We start from the raw sequence: 19,106 nt of genomic DNA on the forward strand, positions 1-19,106 counted from the left end.
GGTGCTATCAGGCTTTATGGGCTTGTCTTGAGGAAGCAATATCTTGAAATCAGCCAGGACTTTCAAAGTTTGGTCCACACACTTTCTGAAGAGGTGATGCCCCTACCAGGACAGGGTTGTAAGTCACATACCTGTGGCCTTAGTCAGAGGAAACAGTCAGTGTTGCCTTGTCATTATCTGGACATGTATCCCAGGTTGATTGGCAAGGAGAAAGAGGTCTAGTTTAACTTTCTAGGCAGGCAAAAATTAGCTTCCAAGAGTCTTGTAAGAAGACAGATAATCAGCAGTGAGGAACACACAGAAACATTAAGTTTTATTAGAGCCAAACTACAATGCCATACATCTAGGAACATGGAATTCAGGTTATACCTACAGAATGGAGGACTGTATTCAGGAAGGCAGTGAATTTGAAGATGATTACGGGGACACAAAAGACAGGCAAGTCCACATGATCTCTCAGTAGGATGCTATGGCAAGTGCTAATTTGATCCTTGGATGCATTATCAGTACTGAGTAGAAACACTGAGATGATTTCACCTCCACATGGCACTGAGGAGACAACCTGGAATACTGTGTGCAGTTCTGGTATCTACTTAAAAATAAATAAATAAATAAATAAATAAAAATGTTGAAAAAAATTGGATGGGGTACAGAGAAGTACCACAAAAAGGATTAGAAAACTGGAAAAAAAGGGCCTTACAGTGAGCCTTAAGGAGCTTAAGTCTATTAAATTTATCAAAAAGATCAAGAGGCGACTTGTTTATGGTTTTCTCCCCATAAAGGTAGTTAATACACCAGTTACTACAGGGCTCTTTGAGCTAACCGAGAAAGGCATAAGAGGAGCCAATGTCTGGAAGCTGAAGTCAGACAAAAATCAAGTAAAAAATTTTGTCTCGTTTCTAACAATGAGGGTGATTAGTCGTTGGAACAAACTACCAAGTGGTGGAATCTCCATTTTTGAGTCTAAGCATCTTTTAGAAAGGAATACCTTAGTCAAACAAGTTATCCGGCTGTGTACTGGGTCAAGTACTATAGCTTGTGTTATAAAGGTAAGACTAGATGATTTAAGTCCTAATTCATGATGTTTCCTTAAGACTGAGTCCAGATTCTGTCTTTCACATCCATGACAGGGTAAGTTAAAAGGGTAATGGGATGGAAGACTCTCCACAGACTTTGTGACCACTTGGCCAATCTTTGTGAGGACCATCACTTTTCCGAAGTACCAGTGGGAGGTTGTGGAAACCTACAGCCTGGAGTTGTGGAGAACAGACAATTCTGGATTCTTCCAAGTATATCTTGGCCAACTTCTTAGAGAAAGGAAATGTTTGTAGGACTTGTCTATATGGGGGATTTGTCCCTATAATAGTATAAACTCCAAGTGTATAGACAAAGTGGCACTATCTACCTCAGTTTCAAGTAGAAGCAAGCGGCACTCATAAGTTGCAATTTTGCCTGTCTACCCCAGATACTTGCTCCAGTGCAGCTATCCTGCTGGCTGAAATCCCCAATGGAGACAAAGCCATATCCTTTCAAGTCCCCTAGGAATCTTTGTTCTGACAATCCTCTTCAAGGACAGATCTTACTAAGGCATTGAACTCTACTAATTTGCTTATTAGTTAAATCAGGTCATGAGAATTTAAAAAAAATAAATAAAGTCATTCTTTTCCTTTGGCCTTCTCTTAGGGGCAGACCCTGGACCTTTCAGAGCTTTTGCCTTTTCGACCCTGATTTACATTTCCTGTCTGGTTTGGGAAAGAATAAGTACAGGACAAAGGAGAGGAGCAGCAGGGGGAAGGTAACCTCACAAGCATATGGAGCTGATCCACTAGGGACAGTAGTTCAAGTGAACTCCCACAGAAAGCATTCCTTGCTACCCTTATGACATATTTTAGAGTTAGAGCCCATATTTTGGATTTAGGGTCTATAAGTAATATCCCCCTACTGCCCTTGTGAGGGGAAACAAAAGTTATGGAGGTTGCCACAGTCTTCAGCTTCTGCAAAGACAGAGGTTAATCCTTATTAGAAGAGGGCTGGAGCATCAACGGCTGTAATGTGCCAAGGCTACAGTCCAGCAGCATTTTATTATTCTGCACCATCAGTGGCAAGAAGGGTAGAGGCTTGAAGTAAGCAGAGGCACTAAGCCAGGTGGGAGTAGAGTGATGGTTCTTTTGAGATGCTACTCACCCAAGAAGGAGAGGGGAAGTGCTTAAGAAACAGGATTGGACTACTGCTCAGCAGCTCTTGCAAAAGGCATGCTGCCTGCCCCACGTTGTATTGGGAAAAATGGAAGCCTGAGCTCCAATTTAGGCAGCCTCCAATTGTTGGTCAAAACAGGGGCTGCACTCACCACCTGATTCTTGAGGCAAAACTGAGCCACTCCTACATTGTTACCATTGCCTTGCTGTCAGAAGCCCTCCTGTTCACCAAGAAAACAGAAGGAAAGTTAAAGCCTGGGCCTGCTCCAGTCAGTCTTGAGGGAGGTAGCGAAGGTGTCATATCTGCAGCACCATGAAGCCCATAGCTGGAGCAGTTTGGGCACAAAACACTACAGGCATGGCTCTACCCACTTGGCTGGCTGATCATTCTACAAGGAAGCAAATATGTTACATTCTGCCTAGGCTCCAGTGAGAAAAAGTGAAGAAAGCTAAGAAGCCAGCTGTGGAGGGAATGGATATGGGCAGGGAGAAAAAGCCTTGTAAGCCACTGAATGTTCACATAGGTGAGGAAAATACACTGGTCCAAATGATTGGACACAGGAGCAGAAACACTTTATGAACTTGTCAAATACAGAGGCAAACAAGTTGTTTATTCCACGATTGGACAATTTATTATGCAATTCTGGGGGGGGGGGGAGAAATCTGCATGTGTATGCAAGCTAATTCTTTAAAGCTGACTTCACATTAAACTTCAGTCTGATTCTGAAGGAGAAAAGTGCAATTTTTGGTTTTGCATTTTCTGTTATCATGTAGCACAATGACCTAAGCAAAGATCTTGTTCCTGAGCAAAACAATAAGGGAGAACACAGAGTGAGGATGAGGCGATGAACAGGAATAAGCCACAGTTATCTTAATGGTGCCATTAAAGTTACTCTCAATGGTAATTTCATTGCTATTGTATGCAACATGGAACAGTGTTTTAGTCTGATCCTGGGCCAGAGATTGACACTAATTATGCAATGGATAAGAAAAATATAACTACATTCACTGTCAGATTGAAGTAATTATCTTACCTCCATGACAGCAGAAGATCTTCTCATCCACAATGGCTGCAATAGGCAGACAGTTAAAGCAGTCTGTGAATGTCTTCCAAAGTTTAATATTAAATCGTCGTTTGCCTGCAGGAACAGAGTAGTCTATTAGAAAAGGAATTACATAGCCAACCTACAATGTGCATTATACCCTGCCCAAAGATGTAGACAAAGTCTGAAAGTTGAATTATTCACGTTTCATAAAACCTGTGAAGATGATCACCTGTTACAAGCATTTCACAGAAAGTTTACTTCAAGTAAAAACCACATATGTAATACCAAGTATTAAGAGACACAAGGTGTGTTTCAAAATAATGTATGGAAAGCTTTTCCTACAGATTGCTTTGATAAATTCTTGCAATGAACAGTCATTATTTGGTTAAAAATAATCTACTTTCTACTCCTACAACATATAGTTAAATGGAAGCAACTTTTGAGAACTAGAAGGTTTTGCTTACATTCATCATAGAATCCATAGATACGATTAATGCTAGCACACTCATGGTTTCCTCTGAGGAGAAAGAAGTTTTCTGGATACTTGATTTTGTATGCCAGTAATAGGCAGATGGTTTCCAGAGACTGCTTGCCTCTGTCTACGTAATCTCCCAGGAAAAGATAGTTGGCTTCTGGTGGGAATCCTCCATACTCAAACAATCGAAGTAAATCTGTATATTGCCCATGAATGTCACCTGAGTAAGGTAAATTTAAAGAGATAAAAAGATTAGTACAATATCATAAATACCTTACTGAAACCAAGACATTGAATTAGTACTCATTTTAGAGGGTCAGTTAAGAATTGAGAGGTAGTTGACAGACTGATATTCTGGCAAGATCTTTCAGATGGTCTGAGAAAGGATAAAAAAAGCTAAAATTGAAGCACTCAATCTATGGAAATTGCCCACAAGATTTGCAGAGAATTGCAGTGTCAGTTCCAGAAACTTTCTGAAGGGTACAAAATCTTCCTTTCCATTTAACTAAGTAGTCTCTGGAAAAGATGGGAAATTCCAGTTTCTGTACAAATTTAAACGTAAATTTAGAAGAAAGCTGACTTGATGCAACTAATACATAGAAGGTGGCAAATTAACTATTTTAAAAAGCAAAACAACTTGTAGGTTTACTACCACACTCCACTCTCCTCCCAAAAGCAATCAGTAAAGAAACTGGACAAATCAGTAGAGGCAGGTGCTGCATTAAGCTATTCTAAGCTTGTTTTATACCCTAAAAAGTCAACTGTTGACCTGCTGGTCACCCCCGCAATATTACAGCTACTATACAATGTCACTGGACAAGGCAGCTTGGCTAAGTGCCTTCTTTCATGTGATTTTTTGTGTGTGCGCGCAATTTGCTATACCACACAGTACAGAACTCTTTAAAATCAAATCCTATACAAAAGATATCCAGCAAGCTTGCAAGAAGTTAATCAAAAACTGATACAGTAAGTATTATTCTGACAAATTATTCTGCCAGATTCACCTACCACTTACCATATATTCCACAACGGGCCACTTCCAAAAAAAATAGGCAGGCTGCATGTTGCAACAGTTCTGTCGTAAGTAGTTGGCACAGAATACCATATCACCCATACCACCGTATCACCTAACTATAACTGTGTAGGTGGGTGTGATGGAAGAAGAATAGAAACCTAAACACTAAAGAATTCTTTAAAATTACTTGTGTACAGGAAGGCAGAGTGGCTTACAGAATAGATTGCTGGCAAGGGGTTCTATTCCTGGCTCTGCAACTGGTCTACTGGGTGACCTTGGCTAGTCACTTCACCTTGCTATTCCTCAGTTTCCCCATCTGTAAATGGGGATAGGATACTCCTGTTGTAAAGCCTTTGAGACTTACTGTTAAAATAGCTATGTACCCTTGCTATTTGCAGCATTCATCACATAAGCATACAGTCTTTAAATCAGTCAGTAGTAAGTTTATACAACTTGATCCATTTAGGTTTTGACTGATTTGTGGAACACTTCGATGTGATCTAATTCGACTGCTGGCAAAATGGTGAAGTGCCTACAGTGGTCAAGCAAAGATGCTTCTTGCTAATTGTAAGCCAGTCTCGGTCTCAGTTGCCAGAGGCTTTTTGAACAAGCAAGCCCAAGCTCCTCTCCATACTCTACACACTTAGGTCCATGTCTTTTTGGCTTCTCTGTTTCAAGTTCAAAATGTGCAGAAGCTAACAGGACTTCAGAACCACACCCATCTCTGTAGAAACTTCCTTTTTCATGCAACAGAGCACTAATTGCCACAGAAAAGGTGGATAAAAGGTGGATTGGGGGGAGGGATAGCTCAGTGGTTTGAGCATTGGCCTGCTAAACCCAGGGTTGTGAGTTCAATCCCTGAAGGGGATCTGGGGCAAAATCAGTACTTGGTCTTGCTAGTGAAGGCAGGGGGCTGGATTTGATGACCTTTCAAGGTCCCTTCCAATTCTAGGAGATAAATTATAAATTAATGGAGATATCCTAATTTTAATGTAAGAGATAGATAATATAATATTTTATGGAGTGATCCACAACATGATCAGATAGGTATGGGACATGATGGATATCAAGAGTATCCCAGAACAAAGTTCCCTCTAAGCTGCGCGGCCACGTGGCAGGCAAACAAGGGCCACACAGGTGCGCAGTGAGGAGAGGCACCTCTCCTGCAGCCCTGGGCTGCTGCAGCAAGAGAGCTAGGGGGAGTCCTCTCTTCCTGTCACAGCCTACAGCAGCCTGCACCCCAAATCTTTCATCCCCACCCCAGAGCCCACACCCTAATGCCCTGTCCCAGCCCTGAGCCCCCTCCCGCACCCAAACTCCTTCCCAGAGCCCACATCCCCTCCTGTACCCCAACTCCCTACCCCAGTCCAGAGCCCTCACCCCATCGCTCTGCTCTAGCCCTGAGCCCCCACCGACACTCTGAACCCCTCTGCCCCACCCCCGCCACATATCACCTCCACAATGGTGCACATAACAAAATTCATTCTGCACATAGATATAAAAAAAGAGGAAACATTAGAATTCTGGGACAATTTTTTTTTAAAGGGATATTAAACCTTATGCTTCAGGGTTTAAGCCAATCTCTAGCTACAACAGATCAGGATGAGACTTAACACAGGAGGCAGATTATCCCACATCTGCCTTTCACAAAGATCTCTGAAGAATCTGGTACCAGTCATTGTCAGACAGGATAGATGGACCTCAAATGGGATCCAATCTGGCTATTCCTCTTAAAGTGTTCGAGAACCACTAAAAGAAAGATAGTCATATATATTATTTTATGTCATGTCCCTGGTTCATTGAAAAGAAAAAAAAAAAAATACAAGCTTATTAGCTTGGTATATGGCAGTGGTTTTCAAACTTTTCATTTCCAGACCCCTACAAAAATTCAAATGGAGGTGTGGACCCCTTTGGAAATCTTAGTCTGTGGACCCCGAGGAGTCCATGGACCACAGGTTAAAAACCACTAGCATATGGAGTTAAAGCTATTGCTGTACACCATTCACTAGGTTAAACAGTTATGTTGCTTATTCCAGAGAAAGATACGTAACGTAGCTTCTATAAAAGGGGCCCAGAAGCCAATTTGGTGTTTGAGGACACTTGCAGTTTGTCTAGTATTATGACAGGTCCAGGATAGCATTGTCTGACTTTGTATCTAGTGAAAGTTACTGATTCCTCTAAAGAGAAAGATAGCTAAGCCCACATAAGCAAATTCCTACAGTGCATACTGACGTAGTTAGTCTTTCACCTTAGATATACACCTCTACCCTGATATAATGCGACCCGATATAACACTAATTCGGATATAATGCAGTAAAGCAGTGCTCCAGGGGGGCGGGGCTGCGCACTCCGGTGGATCAAAGCAAGTTCAATATAACGCAGTTTCATCTATAACGCGGTAAGATTTTTTTGGCTCCCGAGGACAGCGTTATATCGAGGTAGAGGTGTACAAGATAATGGTCACAGAAGACTAAAGGGATTTTGTTTAAGTTTTCCTTTACAGCCTGGTACCTTGTAGACAAATACCTGTATACATACTGAACTAGAACTAGCATCTGACAAAGATCACAGATGCTGCAAAGATGACAATGGTAAACTGACAATGTTTGTAGGCCACAAACTGGAGCAGAGAGCTCTCCTTAAGACCCACATTTAGGGCAGAGTAGTGTTAGTTGAATGGGTATACATATTCTAACCATACTTCCAATAAGCCTAATTTAACAATGTAACTAAGTATATGGAACCTCATTGTCAGGCACCAACTAATTACATGGATAATCAATAAAATATTTGGGTAATGTTTCATTATATTTTATTTCCAATTAGATCCACAGTCAAGTGTTCAAAGAGGGTAACTGGGCAATATTTTGCAGAAGCCATTTTATAAGTAGGCCGCGACTCCACATTTAGAGAGACATTTAGTAAACTGTTCAAGATGCCCGATAGATACAAGTTTGAGCTAAACTGCAAGTCAGATCTGAAGCCTGCCAGAACAAGAACTACATTGTTTTTAAAAGAGAAAATTGGCATAAAATGAAAATTTGTTATATGAAAGGTATTGGCTTATGTAACCCACATAAATCCCAAATGTATAAGTTAATTTAGCTCTACATTTTAATCTGATTTTACAGTACAAAAATCTCATCCCATAGTAGCTCCTTCGATTTGGCTTGAGATAAAATTAATTAGTAGGCCAGATGATTAGTGTAGTTGCACATTGTTTTATTTATTTTAAGACTAGTTTAAAAATGATTTCTACCTGTACAAGAGCTTCTCTTAGTCGCCGTACGTAGGACTCAAGCTCCCTAAACATCAGAAACAGCCTAATACCTATATCAGCGGTGGGCAAACTACAGCCCGTGGGCTGGATCCAGCCCCTCAGGGCTTTGGATCCAGCCCATGGGATTGCCACTCCCTGGTGCTGCAGGCCCCACACTGCTCCCAGAAGGGAGCAGCACCACGTCCCTGTGGCCCCAGGGGAACTTTGCATGCTGCCCTTGCCTCTGGGTATCTCCCCTGAAGCTCCCACTGGCCGGGAATGGGGAACCAGGGCCAATGGGAGCTTTGGGGGAGATATCCACAGGTGCTCAGAGCCCTCTGTGCCCCCTCCCCCAGGGGCCACAGGGACAGGGTGCCAGCCACTGCGTGCCGCTGCCACCCCGGAGCCACTCCAGATAAGTGGTGCTAAGCTGGAGCCTGCACCCCAAACCCCTCCTGCACACCAGCTCCCTGCCCTGAGCCCCCTGCCTGCAACCCAACCCCCTGCCTGCAACCCAACCCCCTGCCTGCAACCCTTCACCCTAACCCCCTTCCCTGAGCCCCCTCATGCACCACACACCCCTCCTCTGCCCCAATCCCTTGCCTTGAGCCCCTTCCTGCATACCGCACCTCCCTCCCACACCCCAACCCCCTGCCCCAGCCTACATTCATGACCCTGCAAGCAATTTCCCCTCCCCGATGTGGCCCTCAGGCCAAAAAGTTTGCCCACCCCTGGCCTATATCATGTTCTCCTGCAAGTTATCACTACTTAAGTTTAGCTTCAGATTTGTTGCCACATCATTTTCCGCACACAGAACACCCTCAGATAAGTTGGATCCGAAATTTAGCTTAAAGGGGCATGGCTACAGGTTTGCCTAGTATAATGAGTCTTCTGATTGGATTAAAATATCCCCTTACATCATTTCATTAGTTTCACTTTGGTTCTTTTTTTTTAAACCTCAGCTTATTGTTCAGACCAAGTGAAGTACAGAGGGTTAACAGCAAAACTAGATTAAGCTTCAGTTTTAAGATACCGTATAATAGGCAATGCTTAAAAAAAAAAAAAGCCATTTAAGATGAGTTTGCCATTAATATTAGGTAATTGGTAATTAGAAAAATCCCTGTGATCATATAGCACAAGTTAGGAAAGTTGATTTCTGCATGACTGGTCTAATCTAAGGGCTGGGATGGCCCATGAAAGTCTTTGGGCCCACACATATGAGCAAGTTTGAACCATGACACTTCAGTATTGAATACTGAATTCAAGAAATTCAGGATTTTAAAAGGCAGCATCATAGTATTGTTCATTACATGCAATACTTCCTCCATATGTAAAAGCCTGACAAACAAACTGGGGAGCATTTACTAACCAGCATTGGGAACTATATTGTGCTTGTACACCAATTACTGCAAATATCCAGCATTAACTTTGTAAAGAGGTTAATAAGGAATTACGTGGATTTTAGGTTTACAAATATTTATCTGAAGGGACCTGCCAAAGTCTTTTACAAAGCTTGAAGAGTTCATATGTAGAATGAAATCAAACTGGTTTAAAAATACACATCCGATGTAATTACATAAAGTGAATTTTAAAATTTCATTTAAATTGCTTTAAGTGAATGGGAATCCATTCTGAAAATACAATGAATTAAGTAAATGTAGCAATGCACTCGGTTAAGGGACTTTGCATTTTGCATACATTTTGAAATGAACGTGTTCTATTATGATAGAAGTGTTTATGCTATGTTTTAATGTGACTCACCATTTACAGAATAATACACCTGAAATTAGATCAACAGTCTAAATCTTCAATTTATTATGTTTCCACCTTCCCCAATAAAATGTCAATTTTGAAGTATAAACTAGAGATACAAGACAAGATACACACTTATTTACATACCACAAATTTTCAGTGGTGCCTCCAGTTCCAGGAGAATAGGCTGGCTAAGAAAGATTTCTCGTGATTTTATGCACAATCCCCGAACTTCTGCTTCGGTCATCTGCACGATCTTGCCAGGACGACATCCTCGCACTGAAACAAAACAATTTTTGCATGTAAATATCACCAAGGCACACTTTTGTTTAGGAGGATTGCACAGTGGACACCTAGCTGCCATATGACTGGCCTTTTATCCACACATTTATACTGCTTTTGTCACGACGGTGTATTACGGCAATAAAATGTATTATATGTTTAGACTATTGTGGTGGGGTGGAACACTAGTATTTAGAGTTCACAGACATCCTTATTGTATCAAGAACTTGAACAATTTCGTTTTCATTTTAACCTTGATCTGAAACAAATCATGTTCTAGCATGGTTTGTGTTAAAGCAACACTAGAAAGCTTAATTGGAGAAGCTTCTATAAAGAGGCCAAAACTCGCCTTTAAAAAAATTTAAGTGTACCACAAAAACATGTCTGACTAGTCTCCAATTCCTATTGAAGAGCTGGCTTATTTCCTGCTTCTGTGAAATAATATCTACTGGGGAGAACTCTAACACTTAACTTCTTTATTGTACACACCAGGGCTCCTTGCATCCCTTCATCCTCCCTGGAGTGCCACCCTCCCATTTCTCTCTATCGCAGGAGTCCCCGCAATTCCCATGTTCTCTCCCTCATGCCTGGGGGCTACTGTGTCCCCCATTCTCCCCACCACCACATGCTAGGGCCCACCCATTCTCCCCTCACCCTGTGTTGTGTGCCCCCAACATCTCCCCTCCTCCCCCATGTCCCCTCATTCTCCATACCCATACCTGCAGTTGGGTGTGCAGCACCACTGCCCCTTCCCCATACCAAGGTCCCCAAATCTCCTATGCCTCTAGGGATTATGTACCCCCATACCAAGATCTCACACACACTTTTCTGTCTGGGAGATAAATCATTCAGAATGGCAATATATTCAACTTTGGAGAGAATGGGCAGAGGTGAGATAGTGGAAGGCATTAATGAGTTCCATCAACCAGTTCTTTGATCTACAGACAATTGTAGAGGAACTTGAAGCTGTGGCTTTACTAAACAGAGGCGCTCGTGTTCCCTACTTTCCCTCTTTTGGTGTTTTGATTTCCCCAGAAATCAATTGGGTACATCTACTGATGCCTAGAACATTCCATGACATTTTAGGATTGATCAGATGCAGAATGAAGAGTTATCACATTAGCCAGACAAATATCAAGATATTATGGCTTCGCAAGCTCAACCAACTAACCAGACAGATTACAGAGTGTTCCATATGTAGGTTAGAACAAGGAATATTTCACCCTATCTTCAAGAGCAGGATCCAGGAACCAGAGGAAACCGACAGCTGTTCTAGTAAGGTACGGCAAGAGTACTGGTACTCAATGGTAGATCAAAAGTGGATGCAAGCAAGGCTAAACGATACTCCTATAGTTAATAAAGAAGAATATGGTATACAAAGATAAGGGTTGAAAGCCTCTTACTATCTGGTGGTCAATACTGATGAGGTTATTTTTAAGTGGAATCAAAGGGGCTGAAAGTGTTAACAATAGAGTGTAGATTTTCAATTCATGAACAAAGTTAATGAACTTTTTAGTCACAAGCTAAACGTTCTCAAAAATAGAAGCCTAAACTTAGACTTAAACCACATGGCACCTAACCGACGTATTTTCAAAAGCACTAAAATGACTTAAAAGCACAAGATCCATTGACTTCAGACTGAAAATCCTGATCAAATATAGCCTGGTCAGAGCATTTTAGCTTTGGATTCTCCCCACCCCACAATAAATTAGCATTTTAAGGGTGAAACAATATAAAAATACTGCATAAAATCTGAAATTCTACTAACAATTAAGAAAATTGTACAAAATCAACTTTTGCAATTTAAGACTATAAAATGAGAAATAAAGAACTAGCAACTTGTAAACAAAAATGAATTTTAAAAAGCTGAAAAATCAATTTGATTTCTTTTTAAACAAATCATTTTTATCCACCTTGTGTAACTCCAGGCATATTTCAGATTTACCTCTAAAAATGACAGTGTGAACACTCCTGATAGACAATGGAAACAAGCCTAAAGACTGACATGGAATTTTCCCTAGATAATTCCACATGTGGATATTCTTATTCTGCAGTAAGCATGCCTTGTTCCCAAGTGGGCTTATTCCAGAATAAGAGTGTCCATACATTGAATTAATCAGGGAAACTGTGCAGACAAGCCCTGAGTCATCCATGTTTTATTCTATTAAAAAAATATATTTTTAACCACTGCACAGCTGGGTTTCCCCTCCCCTTACTTTCAATTCTAAGTCAAGAGTTTAGTATCGTGGTTATAAAAGTTGCTTTCAAATCCCCAAATCATGTCAAAAGCTTCCTTTATATTTTATAACAAAGTACAGAAAGAGGAAGTCATTCTTTTAAGTAATGCAACTAATTCAAAATTGATCAATTTGAAACAGGTGTGTTAACCAGTAGTGTAGGGTCACATGGACAGTTACACCTACAGTTCCCTTTCTTGTCCTCTATCAGCATAGAAGACATTCTTAGCGGAAAGATAACTTTACCTAAATATTTATATTAGTGGCTCCATTGCGGCCAATGAAGACCTCAACTACTGCAGAAATCTTTCTTCCTCTCCAGCCTCTAGAACAGTGGTCCCCAAACTTTTTATGTTGCACCCCCTCCTCACCCATAATGTAATCTGCTCACACACCTCTGGGACCTGGGCAGAGGAAAGGGGCTGGAGTCAGGGTCCCACCATGCTCTCCCCCCTGCCAAATGTTCCTCTACGCCTCCTGGGGAGTCATGCCCCACAGTTTGGGGACCAATGATCTAGAAAAAGTGGGTCAATTAGTTCATAAAGATAGAGTGTGCTCAAGTACACAAGATACTTATTGGGTTAAGTTAAGTTGATTAAATTTATTTTGCATCTATTTCTGAAAATAGTGTCGCCAGTTGGTTATTAGCCCTTTGGGGAGCAAATTCTCTAATCCAACTCCTGTGAAAAAACGTGCGGTCTCTCACACTCAGGTTTAGTTGTTCCAGTAAAACAACTGTTCTGGATGGTCCTGGCTATGGAGGGAAACCAGGTCTGAGACAGCTATGGCCACTACCATAGAGGACTTTGAATATCTGGACAACGACATCAGTTATTCAATAAAATCTAGTTCAATGTAGAGAGCAAAGCATTATGCTGATATGAACATAGCAGCCTATGCTGCTAAGCATACTGGCATTTTGTAGCTTTTGGCGCTTTTATGAAGGCATGTAGCCTTACCAGCATCCAAAGGGTAAAATAATCCATGAGGAGTGTGAATAAGTTAGGATATTATATGTATGCCAGCTGTAGTGTCATACTGACATATTGTAACAGACACTTGAAAAATACATATAGCAGAACCTCAGTAACAAATACCAGAGTTATGAACTGACCAGTCAACCACACACTTCATTTGGAACCAGAAGTATGCAATCAGGCAGCAGAGACAAAAAAAGCAAATACAGTACAGTACTGTGTTAAACAAGCTATTAAAAAAATAAGAGTTTGATAAGGTAAGGAAACTGTTTCTGTTCTTGTTTCATTTAAATTAAGACGGTTAATACCAGCATTTTTCTTCCGCATAGTGAAGTTTCAAAGCTGTATTATTTCCAATGTTCAGTTGTAAAAACTTTTGAAAGAGCTACCATAACTCTGAACAAACATTTATGAACAACCTCCATTCTTTAGGTGTTCATAACTGAGGTTCTACTGTAATAGTTTTACTAGAATATGTCTATGTTTCAGAGGTGCCTAACCTCCAGCCCACCAGAGCATTTCATAAGGCCCATGACTTGCTTCAACACAATATACTAATGGCCGATTCATTAGTGTTTTGTCATCATGTTATATCATTTTAGTTTACACAAGTCTGTAAAAAGACAATACTGTACATAGAAATAACCTAATACATACAAACAAGCAGAATATAAAATATAAATCAATAGTTAACTTTAAATCTTACTAAAATATGTAGAATCTGTTTGGCCCACACAAGGTTGTGCTGAGGTTTGTGTGATCCTCTGTGTAATAAGGTCAGGCAAGACTGCCTAGTTAATGGCTTCCCAAGTTAAAATAGCCAGAAATAAGTGTTTCCTCCTCAGGAATTGTCTACATTAGGAAATAAGGTGCTTAAAAAAAAAAAGTTACTTTTTAGCAAAACTCTAGTGGAGGCAAGATACAGGGTAGTTTTAATTTGATGTAGCTAGATGAGGTGAACCCTAGACACCCCTTCCCCCCAAAATACACACTCCAACCATCAGTTTTCACTTCTACTAGATTCATCAAGGTAAAACTACTCTATACCTTGTAAAATGCTAGTGGAGACAATTTAGCGAACATCGTAAAAACCATACCTTTGCCCCATTGAAGCTACAGCCTTGGCATTCTTTAATAGACTTAATTTTCTGATGTGCTGAAAGCCCTTTGCTCCCATTAACTTACAGGATTACACCTAAAGACTTCAGGCCATGAACGACTCATTGTCCCTTAATATTACATAGAGCTATATGTACACCTCTACCTCGATATAACACGACCAATATAACATGAATTTGGATATAACACAATAAAGCAGTGCTCCGGGGGGGCGTAAAGTGTAGTTGGGATAACAGTATTCCTATGTTGTACATTTAGTGAAGTCCAGTGCTTCTGTGAACATCAAAACACTAATTTTCACTGCGCTTGTTTTCCAATATGTTCCCATAATAAATATTGCAACTTAAAAATATGCATATGTCTAAGTATATAATACCTGATTTTCAAAACAGCAGCCAAATAGGAAAAATCTGTTCTTTTTAACCATCAAAAGGTACATCTATACAGCAGAAAAATCCCAGCAAGCAAGTCTCAGAGCCCAGATCAGCTGATCTCGACTCACCGTACAAGGCTAAAAATAGCAGAGTAGACATTCCCACTTGGCCTGGAGCCCAGGCTCTAAGAACCTCACCCACTTGGTGGATTTCAGAGCCAGGGCTCCAGTCCGAGCAGGAACGTCTACACTGCTATTTAGTCTTGTAATGCAAGGCCCTGACACTTGAGCCAGGTTCTGAGCGTCACTACCCTGGGAGCTGGGAGGCAGGCAGGCATTGGTGCTGTGTAGATGTAAACTATCAGCAGTATGATACTATGGTAAGAGCTCAGGACTGGGATTAGGGCAACTGGACTGTTAAGTTTACAACAATAGGTTCTTGGGTCAAAAACAAAAGAAAACAAAACCACTGCTGAGTAATCTGATTAAATAAACTATGGCCCAAACACAAGCTAGAAATTGCTTTGTTCTACTGATGCACGCCAGCTGTAATACTAGTCTAATCGACAAGAACAATGCCAACATGTCACACATCTTGTTAGTTAGAATTTTTAGCCATATAACCATACTAAGATTAGAAATAAAAATAAAATATAAACAGGCAACACAGATCTTGCATTCACTAGGAATAAGCGTTTTAACATATGACCCAACGCGTTCGTTCATGTGCTAAAAACACCTTTTCCTAGCAATGATAAGGCCAGAGGCTAACCACAAGAGTTGGGTCAAGAGCCACATGGGTGTATGGGCTTTCAGTTCTGAACATATTAAGAATGCTCGCTGAATGGTATTTTTTAGTATGTTTTCCTTTAACACTTTATGTAAACACACATTCTGGAAGTATTCCAGCCAAAGGAAGTGATGAATAATGGTAAAGGTCTTGCAGTTAATAGCCCTTGCACTTGTGTTGCGTGCTCAGTTTGCACCACACTAAAATGCCCCTCACTCCTACAACATTTTAGTTATTTGTATTATGTGGTAGCACATAGGTATTGCACTGTGCTAAGAAATTACTGTACAAACACAGCAAAAAGAGTCCCTGTCCCAAAGAATTTACAAAGTTATAAAGCTTCAATAATGTTATGGTTGGCTTTAAATATAAAAGCTATTAAGAATTAATTTTGAAGCTTTACCTACAAGGCTCTTGTCCAAGAATGTGATCAAACTGTATGCAGTCTATGACTCAAACTATAGTCATTGAACTTCAGTTTCCTTCAACAAATTGAAGTTTCTCTTGATTTAATTTGCCTTGTCAAGAATGTTAAAGTCTAATTTTCCCTTCCTTTTCTAGTTTGGGAGTAAAATGAGTTTTAGCATGTTCTCATCTCATTTTCAATGTATACTGCTTCATCTACTGATGATCCTACAGATAACACTGAAAGAGCAGGTATGTAGCAAAAATACACAGGAGACTATATCCTAACCAGAAAAATATGCTCCTCTATAGATTTAAGCACATCTACCGCCCGTTTTTTTGGGCACTTACTAACATCCACAAAAAGGAGTTTTTTAAATATGTAAAAACACAGTAAGCTTTTATGTAATTCATAGTATCAAACCAGATACAAAGTCAAACTTCTTATCTCATTATAGATTTATAGATTCTAGGACTGGAAGGGACCTCAAGAGGTCATTGAGTCCAATCCCCTGCCCTCATGGCAGGGCCAAATGCTGTCTAGAGACCATCCCTGATAGACATTTCTCTAACCTACTGTTAAATATCTCCAGAGATGGAGATTCCACAACCTCCCTAGGCAATTTATTCCAGTGTTTAACCTCCCTGACAGTTAGGAACTTTTTCCTAATGTCCAACCTAAACCTCCCTTGCTGCAGTTTAAGCCCATTGCTTCTTGTTCTATCCTTAGAGGCTAAGGTGAACAAGTTTTCTCCCTCCTTCTTATGAGACCCTTTTAGATATCTGAAAACTGCTATCATGTCCCCTCTCAGTCTTCTCTTTTCCAAACTAAACAAACTCAATTCTTTCAGCCTTCCTTCATAGGTCATGTTCTCAAGACCTTTAATCATTCTTGTTGCTCTTCTCTGGACCCTCTCCAATTTCTCCACATCTTTCTTGAAATGCAGTGCCCATTTCACTGGACACTATACTCCAGCTGAGGCCTAACCAGCGCTGAGTAGAGCGGAAGAATGACTTCTCGTGTCTTGCTCACAACACACCTGTTAATACATCCCAGAATCATGTTTGCATTTTTTGCAACAGCATCACACTGTTGACTCATTTAGCTTGTGGTCCACTATAACCCCTAGATCCCTTTCTGCCATACTCCTTCCTAGACAGTCTCTTTCCATTCTGTATGTGTGAAACTGATTTTTCCTTCCTAAGTGGAGCACTTTGCATTTGTCTTTGTTAAACTTCGTCCTGTTTACCTCAGACCATTTCTCCAATTTGTCCAGATCATTTTGAATTATGACCCTGTCCTCCAAAGCAGTTGCAATTCCTCCCAGTTTGGTATCATCTGGGAACTTAATAAGCGTACTTTCTATGCCAATATCTAAGTTGTTAATGAAGATATTGAACAGAGCCAGTCCCCAAAACAGACCCCTGCAAAACCCCACTTGTTACATCTTTCCAGCAGGATTGGGAACCATTAACAACAACTCTCTGAGTACCGTTATCCAGCCAGTTATGCACCCATTAATTACTTGCCCAGCAAACCAATGCCTAGAAGTTTTACAAGATCTGAGCTTCTTGAAGACTGGAAAGGGGGAAACAAAGCAAGCTTCAGAACCAAGGGATTTTTCATGAAGAATATGCTGCCAACAACAGCCTCCATAGATTTACAGTTGAGAAAAACTTTAGTATTAGAACAAGAGAGGCAATACAGCACATGGATATATGTAATCAGAGGTCATCTGGTACCAAATCACTCAGGCATTGTCTCTACAAAAAAAAAGATGCATTCTTAACTTAAGTTAGCAAGCTAGTTAATTAACTGAAGTAAAATTCTAGTGAAGATAAGGCAGCTTTGTACGTTCAACTCAAGTTAGCAGGTTGAGGTACACTACCTTCCACAGTGACAAAAACTGGGAAAAAGTTAAAAGTTAAAACTATAAAAAAAACTATACTGCAATGTGTCCCCACATGGGGAGTTATACCAGTATAACAGTTTGAATTCATACCTTATACCAGTATAACATCCCTACACACAAGCTCAAAGACACCGATATTGATAGCAAAGTCCACTCCCAAAAAGGTGGCTGCATTTGCCTTACCAGATGCAGATGAAGAGAGGTACTGCCATCCATGTTATCTTACATCTAACAGCAATCTTGGATCTAATATCCCTCTAATACTGCAAGTCTGTTATAAATGGCACACCAATCTACCCAACTAGGTACGAGCATGGCTCTCACCATATCTTGTTGCTTTTCAGAGCCTACCAACTTTAACTTGGTTTTTAGCTGGATTGGGCTTCAACCATCTAGCAGCCTTCCAGACACAGACTTCCTATGGGCACTGCATTATCTGTTCCACAGTACACCGAAGACTCCATCTCTCACATCTCCTTACCTAGGCTAGTTCTGTCTCAGAAATCATGCATCTGAATAAAGTCAGAGACATCTTGGAAACTGTAAAAACACATTTGATTAAACCCAAACTGAGTGGCATTGCGACCTGAAGTACAGGGTAACAATGCCTGGATTGGGGAGCTGTACCCAGCCCTAAAAGACAGGAGCTGCCACTGCAAGAGGAGTGTGGGATGGGCTCAATCTCCAAAACTGCCTGCCTGCCCACCCGCCCTCAGCTTTCAGCACCCCCACTACAATCTCGTGTATGCTAATGTTGTGAAGTTACATCATTTAGTGACCTTTCCATTACTTATCTTTTTATCTTGCACTTCTGCTGTGAAATTTATTAAAATTTCCGTGACAAAATTGTAGCCTTACTAACCCTCCAGAGTAGCTTCTAGTGTTAGAGGATAGACTGGAACCCTGCAAGAGGGCCCTTGGACAGACTCATAACTGTTTTTTCTTTGGAAGAAGTCGAGACTCAGAGGATAAAGGATGAGACATTTTCAGAGACTAATCTACCCCGTCTTACTAAGGGCCACAATTGCATCAACACCTCATAAGCAGTGGAATTTAAGGCAGATGATACACCCAAGAGTTGTCTTCATTGCAGAGTTAACTCTGGGTATATCTACACTACAAGTGCTACTGTCATCCACACACCAAACCTCACTCAAGACTGTGGTACTTTATAGTCAAAGTAACTGGCCAATCCTGGGATACAAGCTAAAGCCTGAGCACTGCTTACACTCAGGCTGGTAACCTCCTCCTTTTACACCGTGAGCATA

The 19,106-nt window shown here is 40.8% G+C and overlaps 1 protein-coding gene across 1 annotated transcript in view; it reads right to left on the minus strand.

Moving 5' to 3' along the window:
- Positions 1-19,106, minus strand: part of PPP1CB (protein phosphatase 1 catalytic subunit beta) — a 49,727-nt gene that overhangs the window by 19,040 nt on the left and 11,581 nt on the right. The window contains exons 2-4 of the mRNA XM_034764772.1: positions 9,890-10,021; positions 3,706-3,936; positions 3,230-3,334 (exon numbers count right to left, since the gene is read on the minus strand). Of these exons, the coding sequence (XP_034620663.1) occupies positions 3,230-3,334; positions 3,706-3,936; positions 9,890-10,021 (468 nt within the window). The remainder of the gene's footprint in view (positions 1-3,229; positions 3,335-3,705; positions 3,937-9,889; positions 10,022-19,106) is intronic.

The sequence above is a fragment of the Trachemys scripta genome, chromosome 3 (assembly GCF_013100865.1).
Source record: "Trachemys scripta elegans isolate TJP31775 chromosome 3, CAS_Tse_1.0, whole genome shotgun sequence".
NCBI classification, from domain to species: domain Eukaryota; kingdom Metazoa; phylum Chordata; order Testudines; family Emydidae; genus Trachemys; species Trachemys scripta.